The sequence below is a fragment of the Pleurodeles waltl genome, chromosome 2_2, assembly GCF_031143425.1.
Source record: "Pleurodeles waltl isolate 20211129_DDA chromosome 2_2, aPleWal1.hap1.20221129, whole genome shotgun sequence".
Lineage (NCBI taxonomy): Eukaryota > Metazoa > Chordata > Amphibia > Caudata > Salamandridae > Pleurodeles > Pleurodeles waltl.
The window spans coordinates 996,409,281-996,424,217 of record NC_090439.1 but is presented as its reverse complement, the minus strand read 5'-3'; the positions used below and the strand labels follow the sequence as shown (position 1 = coordinate 996,424,217).

The window sequence follows — 14,937 nt, the reverse complement described above, 5'->3', positions numbered from 1 at the left end:
TCACAGTGACAATAGAAACGTGTTATGGCATGGATTACTAAAACCCATTAATTATTTTTTTTATTTTTTAGTTGCTGCACCAGGGGTTTATTGTCTGCTAAAAGTCACAGTAGAATGGGAGCAAATGTGTAACTAGCAGAAACTGAGACACAGCGATATATCACAGTTACACATTACAAGTCTGCAGAAAACTCATAAGAAACCATAAAAGTATATATGAATGCATGATATAATGTTGGATACCTTCTCCATTCCGGATTCTTTGGCTTTTGTTTTTTAACGTCTTTATTGCATGTGGTAATACAAAAAACGAAAACATATATTCAAGTTGCAGTAAAAGGCAATGTTCAACAAAATGGCATACAGGAAAGGCCATATTATCGTAATCTCCAATAGTGGGCAGTGTACACACACATGCATTACTGAGACAAAACATGAATTCATAGATATCCAGCAGTGTTCACCTTCTTTAAATCATCAGTTCTTGTCCTCTGTCCATTCACGAATACTGGAGAGTGACTTTTCACTGTGAGTAACGCAGCGCAGTGTTCCACAGTCCATTGCGGCATTACACAGCAGGACCGATATGTATCAATCCATTGTGATCAGTAAGAATGTTTTGATAGTGCCCCAAATATCTCTGGGCCTGGATGATGATGGGGTGGCATCGTAGCATACACCTCAAATTGTTCATTGTAGTAAATAGGAGATTGGAGCCACTACTATTTCAGGAACCGTCCTCTACCCCAACTTCAGGCTACTAACCTGTACGCCTGCAGCAATGCCAGTGCCATGTATCAGTGGTGAGATTTGGGTATGTTCCACACCCATCCCAGCATGGCCACTCTTGGATCTTTAGGTGTCTCATGCGCTGCCATGGATGAAAGCACATGCAGCATCTCCTCCCAGTATGCATAGATAGCTGGGCTAGACCAATCCAAGTGCAAGAAGTTAGTCCCAGTCTGCCCACACCCAGTGTGGTTGGTGTCTACGCTGTAGCCATACTTGTGAAGAGACACAGTGGTGTGGTATGCCCCCTGGAGCATTTTATAATATATGATATGAAACTTGCTGCTAGGGATATCATACCATGTTTAAGTGCAGAAAAAAGTCCACATCTTCTCTGAAATCTCAAGCCCCACTTCCTCTTCCCATTTAGTCCTCAAGAACCGCCCAATACAGCTTGGTAATTAACTTTGTCGTCGAGCTGGGTGCAATGAGTACATTTAGCACCATACAGAGCATCTGCTCCACAGAGAACTCTGGCCCTAGCGCCCCCAGTGCACTTATCAATTGGCTATGCAGGAGAATATCCAGTATTGTGGCCTCAGCAAAGTCTTCAGGGCTCAGGAATAGTTTTTTAACATATGGTGCCCCCTAGTTTACCAATCCCCTGGCACACAGTTGAAGGAGCGCCTTTGGTTTGTATGTGGCCAGGATTTCTGAATGCTCATGAAGTGGGAGCAAGGGTAAATATAGTACCTCCAGGTATGCCCATCCACCTAGCTCTGTTCATGCCCCCAAGTGTGCAATTTGGAGTTGACATAGTGAGTGTCTGGTGGCAGAGTGGTAGTACAATTCAGGGTGACAATTCTTGTTCCCTCCGTTAAGGCGAAATTTACAAATTTGCCCCAGTTGATAGTGACTCAAGACAGCTAGCCAAAACTGATAAATTCTCTCAGAATCTCATTAAAACAGTTACCTGGATTTCACAGGTGCAGAATCAAGTCTTCTGCATAGAGCGATTTCAAGATGGGGCGCAGTGTAGCGAAGGACATGGGCTGCACAATTGTGATGTGATTTTGCTGCTCCAGACCATTGCAAATTTTATAGGGGAGAGTGGACAGCCCTGTCCCGTGCCCCTTAAGAGTGCCAGAGTATCGGAAAGACAGTCGTTAATATGTATTCTTACGGTTGGGACACAGTACAAGAGCCAAATTCAGGACATGAAGGACTCTGGTATGTCTCTGTGTCTGATAATAGGAAAGAGGTATCCCCATTCCACTGAGTTAAACGTTTTTGAGGAAAACTGTGATCGTGTCAAGTCCTGGGTTGAGGTGTTAGGGCAAAGAGTGTGTAAATATTATGTGCCGTGGAGCGTCTGTGGACACAACCTGACTGACCCAGTCAAATCACATCATGTCTTTAAGGAGTAGGTTAAACTTATTTGTGATTAATTTGATTTGTATTTTAGTGTCACAGTTGAGGAGTGACAGTGGGCGGTAAGAGTCACAATATTTTGCCTGCTTGCCAGGTTTCTGAAAAGTCACCAGGATACCTTCTCTCAGGGAAGGATGAAGGATCTGTGTATAGGACTTTTCAAGCATATTCAGAAGATGTGGGATCTGTATGATCTTATAGCGTTTTTTAGACTTCTGCAGGGAGTCCATTGGACCTCAGGGTTTTACATGTGTGGAGGCCGTCAGTGACTTCCAGCACTTCATCTGGTATGAAGGATTGTGTCCGGAACAAGCGCTGTGCATTGCTGAGCCACACCAGAGCCTGTCTTCCAGATAGTGGCCAATTTGCATGGGGAATTGTGATCCACTGATCGAGTAAATCCCTGAGTAATATGAATGAAATTAATGGAGAATTGCTGTTGTGCCAGGTGTTCGACACCTCCCTCATCTATTATTGACACAACAGTGTTTGTTACTTACCTCCAAAACTGTACTTTACTTACCTCCCCCAGGCACTGTTGAAAATTGCAGTGTCCACTTTTAAAATAGCTTTTTACCAGTTTAAAGAAAACTGTGTACATTGTTGATTCCATTTAAAGTTCTAAGTACTACTATGCAAAGTACCTTTCATTTAATGTACTTACCTGCTAACTGAAACTTGTGGTTCCAGAAATAAATTAAGAAATAATATTTTTCTATCTAAAAACCTATTGGTCTGGAGTTAAGTCATTGAGTGTGTGTTTTCACGTATTGCTTGTGTGTGTGCAGCAAATGCTTAACATTACCCTCTGATAAGCCTAACTGCTCGACCACACTACCACAAATAGAACATTAGTATTATCTATTATTGCCTTTGTCAAGCCTCTTGGGGAAATCCTGGACTCTGTGCACACTATATCTAATTTTCATATAGTATATACAGAGCCAGCTTCTTACACACGAGTTAATAAATTCTCAAATTCATATTTCCTTAGTGGTTCATTTGATATTTCAAGGCCTTACCACTGGCTTATAGCCTTGAATGTCTCCTGTTTTGACACTAATGTTTAACAGGCTGCCAGCTTCCTTTTGCAATCCAACAGTGACATGTGTTACTTCTGCCTGTCTTCTCAACAGTGTAAGCACTGGATCAATACAGATGGATAACAATTAAGTGGCTGGTCCTGGGTCAGGCAACCTTCTCCATATGTTGGCCTCTGTCCCCACTAATCACTTAAGATGGGATTTTTTAGTACCCCATACATCTGCTCTAGATTTGATTCGTCAGACTACCTGTTTGAAATTGGGTCTCTAGGCGGCGAAGGTATGTAGCCTGTCCAATTAGGGACCACAAACCTAGTCAGATACACAACCTAAATTAACCTGTGCTCACCCTCTGGTAGCTTTGCAGAGAGCAGTCAGGCTTATCTTAAGAGACAAAGTGTAAAGTATTTGTGCAACATTTAAATTACAGTGACACATTGAAAATATCACAAAAAGACTCACACCAGTTAAGAACAATAGAGGGTAGTTTTATGTGTAAAACAAGACCAAATCAACAGGATTCCAATAAGTAGATGCTGAGAGATACAGTTTTAAAGATTTAGGTGAAGACTTGACATAAAAGTGCAAAGTGCCAATTGTAGTTATCTGTTTGTGCCGGACTAGGACAAAGTCAAGAGTACAGGCAACTGTGGTGGAGCGCGGGCCGAATGCAGGGGCCTACTTAGCCCAGCTAAACACAGTACCTTAAATCCTGGTGTGTGGTCTGTGCAGTGTTACTTTGGAAGGCTTTGCAGCAGTTCCAATGAGGACCTCAGAGGACAGAGCACCTTAGGCCCACTTCACGGGGCCAGGACTGGCTGGGCAGACTCATAAATGGGTGGTGTGGGAGCCTTTTCTTTTGTGTCCCTGACACTTCAGAAAACAGGAGGATAGTCAGATGACCTGTGGAGTCTGGCTTGTAGGTTCAGTCCTTTTCACTCCCAGGCAAGAGGGCAACAGGCACAGGTCAGCACAGCAAAGTGGGAGTCCAGCAAAGTAGCAGTACAGCAGAGTGGCAGTCTGTTCAGCTGCACAGCAGTCCTTCTTCCTGGCAGAGTATCCCCAGGTCCAGAAGTGTGCTGAAGTAGTGGTGTCTTAGGTCCAGCTTTTATACTTTGGTGCCCTGGCTCTGGAAGACGGGATAATCCTCTAGAGGCATACCTTTCAAGTGCACAGATGCCCTGCCTCCCCTGCCATGGCTCCAAGCTGGCTGGAGTGACATTGTAGGGTCGGTAATCTCTATTGTGTGTGGACAGGACAAGCCTATTTAGTTGTAAGTGAGGCAGTGCTAAGCTCCCCCCATCATGTCAGTTAATGGCCCATTAAGGCCCATCAAGTTACACCTAATCTCCCATTGTGTGTGGCTATCTAGAGGGAATGCACAAAGGCCCAGATTTCACCCACCCCAAATACGTATTGGAGACAGGTAGCAGGCACACACGGCTTGGAGTAGAAAAATGCCAACGTTCTAAAAGTGGCATTTTTACAGGCGAGCGCAAAGCACTCGGTCCTGTGTTGTAATCTCTCTTTGGGTTTCAAACCACGCCCAAGTCACATCAGTTTCTTTCATTGGTTCGTGAGCTTGCCTTTTAAAGTCTGCTTGCTTTCATTAGTGAAAGGCATGCATAAGTCATGCCTTTTCCGGTGTTTAACCCTCCTCGAGCGCAGCAACCAAGTACTGAAAACATACAAGGCTCCATGTTTTCCGTCCAGTTTATGGACTACTTTTTCTTGTTTTTCGCAGTGCGATCTCGCTGGGCAAAAGTCGCTTTGCAAGACATCGACCCTGTTACATAGTTAATTGCACTTTTGCCAGTTACATGGATAATTGCACTTTTGCCAATAGGTTTCACTACAGTGAACTTTTATTTTCCTTTGTATGTCTGCTTTGCACTGATGGCGGCCATCAGCTCGCTTATGTGAAACTTTTACTTTTCAGTTTATATGGCAAGAAAAGTCCGGTTAGGAGTTTACAATGCTAAATGCTCTACCTCAAGCAAGCGCCAGACCGGTTGCATTGCAAATGCTTGTTAAAATTGTAAACATAAATCCAACGTAACTATTAAAAATTATTTATTATTACAAGTCTGTAGCTACTAAACATGACAGTCCTATTCCTTCTGAATCAGGGATTGCACGTAATAAAGGTATTAAGTAATCCCCAATGTTATCCTACGAGAGACAAGGCCTCACAGTAGTGAAAAACAAATTTGGGAGTTTTTCACCACCAGGATGTAAAACTCAAACATGCAGGTCCTGCTTTTTACTTACACCGTAACCTGTCCTATGAGCTACCTAGGGACCACCTTAAGGATGTCTTAATGTGTAATAAAAGGGGAGTTTAAGGCTTGGCAAGGGGTTTTGAATGCCAAGTTGACATGGCAGTGAACAGGCACATACAGGCTCTGCATGTTTAAAGGTCTACTTACATGGGTGGCACAATCAGTGCTGCAAGCCCACTAGTAGCATTTAATTTACAGATTCTGGGCACATGTTGTGCATTTTACTAGGGGCTTACACGTAAGTTAAGTATGTCAATTGTGGATACACCAATGTTACCATGTTTAGAGTACTGAGCACCTGCACTTTATCACTGGTCAACAGCGGTAAATGCTCAGTCCTAAAGCCAGTAAAAACTAATAAAGCACAAAGTAGAGGTGAAAGGCAAAAAGTCTGGGCATGATCCTGCAGAGAGTGCCAGGTCCAACACTACCCTAAGCCCAAACTCTTCAACTATACACATTGTTCGAGGCCAGACCTATAACAGCATAGTTAAAGTTTATTTTTTTGTGGTTGTGACTACTAAGAAAGTCTTACTTAGGCGATAGAAGCGTTGTGTTTTCTGTTGTGTTTTTGGCCTAATACCACTTAAAAATGATGTTTCTGTTTGCTCTAAAACCAGCAGTTGTATTACTTGTGCAGCATAACAAATAATTCTTACTTGTAACCATGCTGCTTTAAACATTTTATTTTTAGCTTCACTGCCATTATGCAAGAAAGTATTAGAGCTAATCCTTCTATGGTCACCAAACTTAGAGCTACATTCCTAAAGGTAAGTGTCCTGCCTGTAAAGTAAAATTATATAATTGTGTTTGAGATGAAAATTCTTGGTGGCCTTTTTTTACAGTTGCCAGCTCCAACACATAATAACTTGTTTTCTTTAGTTACATTTTGATTCAGAATCAAACTAATCTGAAGTTAGTTTACATTTTCAGAAGTAAATTCATTTATTATATCTCACAGCATCATTTTCCAATTAATATAGTCTTCATTTTAGCAACTTACATTTTATTTTATATATCTGTTATAAAATATCAGTTTCATAAGTTTGTAAATTACACGTCCAGCATACCTTCTACGGCCACATCACAAAGACAACACCTGTGATTTTCGTAAACCTCTATTTATCATGAGATTTATAAACCTCCCACTAATTATGGAGGGTAGTGTCTGTAAATCATATATTTCAATGAGTATGTCTACAATTAAAGGTTAGATTTCACACATGTGGAAAGTCGTTCAGTTGAAAGTTACATTCATGAATATTTCTCTGTTTATTCTTGCCCTACATATTCAATTTGTACACTTAAGCCATAGTTTCTTGGCTGTAAATGTAGGTGCAAAAATGTGAAGAGCACTTCTCAAATTTGTCAATGCCTGTTGTTACATTTATGTCAATATAAAATCCACCATACCAGTGTGTTTTCTGCAGTCAGAGGTGGAACTTGCAGTCATAAAAATCAATAAATCATGGCCTGTTATTTAGCAGCAAATATATTTTTGGCTCAAATATTTTTAATCTTGGTTGTGCAAAACATTTATTTTGAATATGATTGTTCTACACCTCCTGAAGGTATTGTTATAATTTATTAGATATAAAGCTATAAAGTTTATTATGTGATATTGACTGCAACAAAATCATGCTCACATGTTCTCAGATTAGTTATGTGATGAGAGTTTTCAGTCATGAGGCTGGTGGTAATTTTTTGGCAAAGTTAAGAAACTGCTAGAGGAACCTTCCATCTCACCAGTAGAGAAGAGGCAGGGTAAAAAGCAGAGAAAGACAACTATAACCACCAACCTGTGTATTTTCTTTAAACCAATCTGCCCTTTACATATGCCCCAGTGTTTTTTTTATCTGTTTCTACCTGTTCTCAGCATTGCCCGATTTGTCACTCGTCTCAGTGCTCAAAGATGTTCTTTATATCTGTCTATTTTCCTTAATATTTTTCTACAATTTTTTCATTACAATTGTCGTAAATATTCTTAGGAAAATTCTGCCCTGTTTAAATAAATAATCAGATACCTAACATTGTGGAGAGACCTGTTTGTAAGCGTTATTATGTTGTGCAATATTTCTGACTACAATATTCTGAAACCAGCTAACATGACAACACTGAAGAGCTATAGTGTTAAGCCAGCCTCACTCATTTAATACTCATTGTATACGATTTTCCTTTACTGTACTGCCTATTGCAAAATTTGCATTAGGAACCATGGATCATTAGGTCTTCACTTTCTCACAGAGGGTTATCCTGCAGTCCAACATTTTTAGTTAATTAAAGTAGGTATTGTGGCTACGGCTTCTAAGTGTGAAGGTCATAAAACCAAATAAACATTTCTCTGCCCTAGGGCTTGCAGATATCACATTTATTGTTTACTGTTGTAAACTGCTGCAACATACATTTTATTTCCATATTTTGGTACTGTTTGTAACTAAATATGCCAGTGCAGTTATTTTAGTTTAGGTATGTTTTTGCCACAAAAACGTATCATTATATCCATTATACAGAGATCTGGTGGCATATCCATAGTTTCTATGCAAACAAAGTGGGGTTAAAATTTCTTATATAGTGCAGCCAGGTGAGTTAAATATAGTCCCTGTCCAAGCTAAGCGAGTTTATAATATCTAGTATACAGGCACTAGGTGACACATCCTTATAACTAATGCAATTAAATTTGAAAATGCCCACATATTTTTTAAGATTGTACTGGAAAAGATTTGTCCATACAGAAAAGCATTTTCCAGGAGGAGTAGGATAGAAAACAAATGTTAAACAAAACATTTACACCACACTCAATCCTGTGTATGTCAGTCAATACACGTATGCATGTAAATATACTTTTACTGTAAATGTCCATGTTTACAAATAGGGATTTGTGTGAATCCCCCAAAGCCTTCATAAGTATTTGCAAATTGATGCATATATGTCAGAATGTTGATATTTTACGTAAAGTGGCCCCGAATGCCTAATATTTATGGATGTTGAAGGATCTTTACTATATTTGTATTATTTATATGTAACGTATTTCTTCAAGCATTGATGCTGTATTCCTCCAACCATGTGACAAATTGCCATGTCTGCAATCTGAAGTAATTTTAGATTTTTATTTCAGCTTGCATCTGCTCTTGACTTGCCATTACTTCGTATCAATCAGGCAAACAGCACCGACCTTCTGAGTGTATCACAGTATTACTCTGGGGAGTTAGTGTCCTATGTCCGGAAAGTAAGTCACAACTCTTATGTTGCACTCTAAAGTTAAAAAAAAAAATCTGTTATGTTAAAATCTAAACTTATACTTTTAAACTGGAGTTTCGATTTCTCTTTTTTTGTAGCATACTAAAGGGATAGTTCTTAGTTTCGGTAGATGATGGTATTGCCAAGAACGGCAGATACCATTTGCACCAAACTTGCAATTTTCTCCCTTCTTCTAGAGTTGGGGAAACCTCATGATTTCGCCTGTAGAGACTCACCTGGCTCTGAAGGTGAAAGCAATTGACCTGACTACTCCATCAACCATTAGGCCACCAGGTGGCAGTGATGATCACCCCACCCATCTGTGATGTCTGCTGCCAAGTCTGCCACACAAGGCACGGCAGAGCCTCACCTGGCTGCTTATTCACCATTTGCAGCGACAAAAGTGCATCTACTGTAATCATAGACACCCCATCTAAGCAGTCTGAAATTATTAAATGTGGCAGCATTCTCTGACCTGGTGGACTACTGGGCCACCTGCCAGGGTCTAAATGACCCTTCAGGTCTATTGTTTATATTGGATGTGTTGTGCTTAGATTTGGTGATCTTGTGAGTACTCCCCTCAACAATGGTGTGATATCATTTGTTTTATTCGTTTATTAAAAATTCTATAAAAAGCTTCCCACTGATCCTATTTCATAAAGATAAAAAAGGTACTTCTTAAGTATTACAAAAGGAGATTATTTAGATTAATCAAATTGAGAATACTTTATTGATATTTGGACAAGCATTGTGATTGTATGTGTATGAATGCAACTCAGGGTAACAGAAGGCCAACTTTATTCTAACTTTCCATGCAGCAAAATGTAAAATGGTCACTTATTTGAAATGGTTGTGTGTGCAAATACTGTAAAATGTGCAATGTGTTCTATTAAAGCTTCTTTAAATAAAAACTTAAATAGAAATCTTTACATATAGTTTTGTTTAATGTCAGCATGTCAGATTCATGTGGTGTTTCCATTTTACCTGAGTGGCATGGATTGACGCCTGCTTCTGATTTCTTCTACCCCAATAGCATAATAACTTGTTCCTTTAGCTTGACTTATTTCATGAATATCCTCTATTCACTCCAGATTTTGCTATCTCGTATTAGACATTCTGAGTAACCATTATATGTCCTTAATCTAAACCAGGAAAATCGGAAAGTTGTACTTTAGGATGGGTGGCTCACTAATGAATTCACATTTATATTCTACATTTCAAATTGTGCTGGTGCTTTCTGACATGTATTTCAAGATTGTAACAAAGGAGGATTTCTTGCTAACTATGAAAATCAATGCATTACATCATTTTCAGCTTCTGAGACAAGGCACATGCTGCTTTGTGTCAGTGATTGACTCTGTAACCCCTTTGTAATTACAGGGAGTGCAGAATTATTAGGCAAGTTGTATTTTTGAGGATTAATTTTATTATTGAACAACAACCATGTTCTCAATGAACCCAAAAAACTCATTAATATCAAAACTGAATATTTTTGGAAGTAGTTTTTAGTTTGTTTTTAGTTTTAGCTATGTTAGGGGGATATCTGTGTGTGCAGGTGACTATCACTGTGCATAATTATTAGGCAACTTAACAAAAAAAAATATATACCCATTTCAATTATTAATTATTACCAGTGAAACCAATACAACATCTCAACATTCACAAATATACATTTCTGACATTCAAAAACAAAACAAAAACAAATCAGTGACCAATATAGCCACCTTTCTTTGCAAGGACACTCAAAAGCCTGCCATCCATGGATTCTGTCAGTGTTTTGATCTGTTCACCATCAACATTGCGTGCAGCAGCAACCACAGCCTCCCAGACACTGTTCAGAGAGGTGTACTGTTTTCCCTCCTTGTAAATCTCACATTTGATGATGGACCACAGGTTCTCAATGGGGTTCAGATCAGGTGAACAAGGAGGCCATGTCATTAGATTTCCTTCTTTTATACCCTTTCTTGCCAGCCACGCTGTGGAGTACTTGGACGCGTGTGATGGAGCATTGTCCTGCATGAAAATCATGTTTTTCTTGAAGGATGCAGACTTCTTCCTGTACCACTGCTTGAAGAAGGTGTCTTCCAGGAACTGGCAGTAGGACTGGGAGTTGAGCTTGACTCCATCCTCAACCCGAAAAGGCCCCACAAGCTCATCTTTGATGATACCAGCCCAAACCAGTACTCCACCTCCACCTTGCTGGCGTCTGAGTCGGACTGGAGCTCTCTGCCCTTTACCAATCCAGCCACGGGCCCATCCATCTGGCCCATCAAGACTCACTCTCATTTCATCAGTCCATAAAACCTTAGAAAAATCAGTCTTGAGATATTTCTTGGCCCAGTCTTGACGTTTCAGCTTGTGTGTCTTGTTCAGTGGTGGTCGTCTTTCAGCCTTTCTTACCTTGGCCATGTCTCTGAGTATTGCACACCTTGTGCTTTTGGGCACTCCAGTGATGTTGCAGCTCTGAAATATGGCCAAACTGGTGGCAAGTGGCATCGTGGCAGCTGCACGCTTGACTTTTCTCAGTTCATGGGCAGTTATTTTGCGCCTTGGTTTTTCCACACGCTTCTTGCGATCCTGTTGACTATTTTGAATGAAACGCTTGATTGTTCGATGATCACGCTTCAGAAGCTTTGCAATTTTAAGAGTGCTGCATCCCTCTGCAAGATATCTCACTATTTTTGACTTTTCTGAGCCTGTCAAGTCCTTCTTTTGACCCATTTTGCCAAAGGAAAGGAAGTTGCCTAATAATTATGCACACCTGATATAGGGTGTTGATGTCATTAGACCACACCCCTTCTCATTACAGAGATGCACATCACCTAATATGCTTAATTGGTAGTAGGCTTTCGAGCCTATACAGCTTGGAGTAAGACAACATGCATAAAGAGGATGATGTGGTCAAAATACTCATTTGCCTAATAATTCTGCACTCCCTGTATTAGTAAATGCTTTTGCGTCTGTAGTAGTCCATGTTCAGACATTAAACTGTAGTATCTGAATGCACAGTGGCCAAGTGAGTATGAAGGACTCAGCTATCACTTTGCATCCCATCCTATATGTTGACCTGGCTACTTATAGATAATCATCATTTCTCCAAGTCCAGGACTCCCTAGCGCTGTTCTCCACGAGTGAGCAGTTGACCTACTTAACAGAACACCATTACCTTCTAGTCCATCTTCCTTCCGCAGGCCTTACTGAATGAGCCAATCCCCAAGTTGGTGAAAATTGATCAAAGCATAAAAACAAATTAACCACAGAAAGTAATATTGATGCTGCTTCTGTGAATTTAATGAGTATATCAACATAAACAAAGGAAAGAGAAAATTAAATATAGCCTTAACTGAATGCAGCAGGAATTGGTATCTGTTTGTAGAAAGGAAAAAACACAGAGTGGTCCTATCCAGAATCTTATTTTCTGCATGATGGGAATGGGGAGCCATATTCGATTAACTTCCTTTTCTAAAGGTAGGCAGATAAAACTACTGAGAATAAATATTGTTGAAAAGGATTGCCCTTATCCAATTTTAAGTGACCTATTTCTCAGTCTACCACTCTGGTCACATATCTTAAGAACAGGCACCATCCTATATCATGGCCAACTCCAGGCAGAGAGACCAAAAGACCCTGGAAAAGAGACCATTGGTGTTGCTGCTGGGTATTGCAGCGCCCACCGAGCGAGGAGCTCAGCCAGATGATAAAATATGCCACTTCAGCGGGTGAGGGCTTGTACATCCTAAAAAGGATGCCCTCATTGATCACAGGAGTCTGATTCCAGTGTTTCTTGTTGAAATCCAGTGGTCCTGTGGTACAGCACACAAACTTTATTTCTTGAACCTAAATATGCCATGGAAGGATATGTGCTGGATAGCATGAAAAAAAATCCTCTTGACAAGGTACTCTTCAATATACTATGGGTCCTGATTTTAGAATTCTGAAATCATGATTTTAGGGACTTAACTTGCCCGCTCAGACTGAAAGTACTGGGACTTCTTTGTCAAGAGAAATGCTTGAAAAGACCGGGACAAAATTCACCAAGTAAACCAAGAGTAGAAGAGGATTCATGTCCTCCAAAAAGATAAAATCCTTTCAAGCTCACAGCCTATATGTTAATTTCCTGGTGCGCTGGGGAGGCCAAAAAGGGAGGCAGTGGCAAAATAAAGCAGTTGTAATTATTCTAAAGGGGTGGTTGAGGAGTATAGTTATCCCTGTGAATGTGCGCTGTAGAATTATTTGACTGCAACTGGGTAAAATGCTCTACCACAAATGCTTGAAACCTACAAATCTTTATTCATCACATACACTACTATTTTCCATCAGCCACATTTCTAGAGGAGAAGGGTACTGCTTTACAGTTGATGCAGGACGTCTGATCTACAGTGACAAATGCAGCAAAACAGAAAGGTCTTACTTACCTGTAACTATCTGATTTACACTTCTACGGTTGGGGAGTCACAAGCAACCTACCTGCCTCTCCAATGACCGGGAAGTAGTAAATAGCGATTATTTAAAAGTTATATTAAGGTACAGAGGCACAATTTACAATGGTAAAAACCTCTAACCTTAGGTGAAAGCTGTGTTTCTGTGCCCATGAGCACTAGTCAATCCGTACTTTCTCAAACCTGAAACAGAGTTTGAAGAAAAAGACGGTGCATTTTTCTGAACATTGGATAGCAGGAGAGTCTGTGGCTTGTGATCTACAGTACTACAAGCTACAAAATGATTGTTACAGGTTTGTAACTTTTTTATGATGGATAGAGGAGTGGAAGGTGTGGCTCTCCTTTCTTTATCAATTTTTTTAATTGAGGTTCTATAAGACAGTAGGAGAGATCGGTGCATAACAGCTCAGCAATATAACTTGTAAGTGTTACCGAGAAACATTTGCCACGTTTTATAAGAACCTGAAGGCCATAACAAGATATCAAACCCTTTAGGGTAAGAGATCTTCATGCACAATGGACTTAATACATTGAACAATCAACACTATATAATAGATACCAAAGGAGCAGATAGTGAAAAGTAAAAAGTGAGAGGGAAAAGAAAGAAATATGTTTTTTTCAATATTATGAATCAATTTATTGCCCCAATCTTTTTATCAAAAAAGGTTCTACAGATCATTCCAGAAAGTATGTTTACGTCTCTTGCCAAGATCATAAAGCTTCAGACTCACAATATTGTTGAAGTTCCCACCCGCCTGGACAAGGACAAATTAAGGGACTACGCTCAACTTGGCCCACGCTATGAGGTAAAGATTCTTTTAATTTTCTGGGGCAGAACGCCTTTCTCGTCCACTTTTCAATCCAGAAAGATTTTAATTAGTAAATTATTCTTTATTCTGCTTTGTTTGGCCTATGTGTTTTGTATTGTTTGGTGGTGATATATCATGTACAATGAAAAAAATAGATAATTTGTTGTAAAATATAGACTGTTTTATTAATGTTTTGGGTGGTGTAGTTTACCTTATGTTCTCCTTCTAGCCAGACACCTAAAAGCAAGAGCTCATTCTTGTAGTGAAAAAAAACATTTATTTCATCTCTTTATGGAGGCAGCAGAGACAATTTAAATATAAATATTGTTTGCTGTAGAGTAGCCTCAAGCAGGCAACTGAGTTTATAGATATTCAGATGGTAGAACAAACACATTTTGGACCTTATGGTTAGTTTTGCTTTACTTTTGACTGAGCCAAAATATACACACTGAAACGAGTCGAAAAGATTCTCTGGAATGCACTTCTTAATCTGGATAAGACATTTATTATAGCTTTTCACAAGGTTTGTGAAGGAAGGCTTGAATAGCAAAAAGTGTACTTTTAAAATCTGCAACAATGAAGTAAGACCATATAATAAAGAATCTCAACAATACGAAGCAAATAATTAATAAAAATGCATCACCCATAGGGCCTGTCAGGTGTTTCATCTTTCTCATGCCAGCAAGCCGATGACCCCATTCGACTGCGAGAAAGAGAGCTCTCCACCCTCACAGAAAATCTATATCAGGCATTCGACGTCTGAATCCTGATTGAGGTCTCTGAATCTGCCACCGTTGACGAGGGTCATCTTTTATATTTTAGAGAACCGGAGAAGGAGCTTTCTGGAAAACCCCTCCCATTGAGAAGTATTCAAAAATGCTGGCTAGTTTAGGTAAGCTTTGAAAGAAACATGTTTGGAGTTGGCCAAATTTCCAAGGCGTCCCTCCCACAGTCACACCGTTCCCTG

The 14,937-nt window shown here is 39.9% G+C and overlaps 1 protein-coding gene across 2 annotated transcripts in view; it reads left to right on the top strand.

Moving 5' to 3' along the window:
- Window positions 1–14,937, top strand: part of WASHC5 (WASH complex subunit 5) — a 326,030-nt gene that overhangs the window by 88,172 nt on the left and 222,921 nt on the right. For both annotated transcript variants that reach the window (XM_069220734.1, XM_069220733.1), the window contains exons 14-16: window positions 6,180–6,255; window positions 8,601–8,711; window positions 13,827–13,967. In XM_069220734.1, coding sequence (XP_069076835.1) covers window positions 6,180–6,255; window positions 8,601–8,711; window positions 13,827–13,967 — 328 coding nt within the window. The remainder of the gene's footprint in view (window positions 1–6,179; window positions 6,256–8,600; window positions 8,712–13,826; window positions 13,968–14,937) is intronic.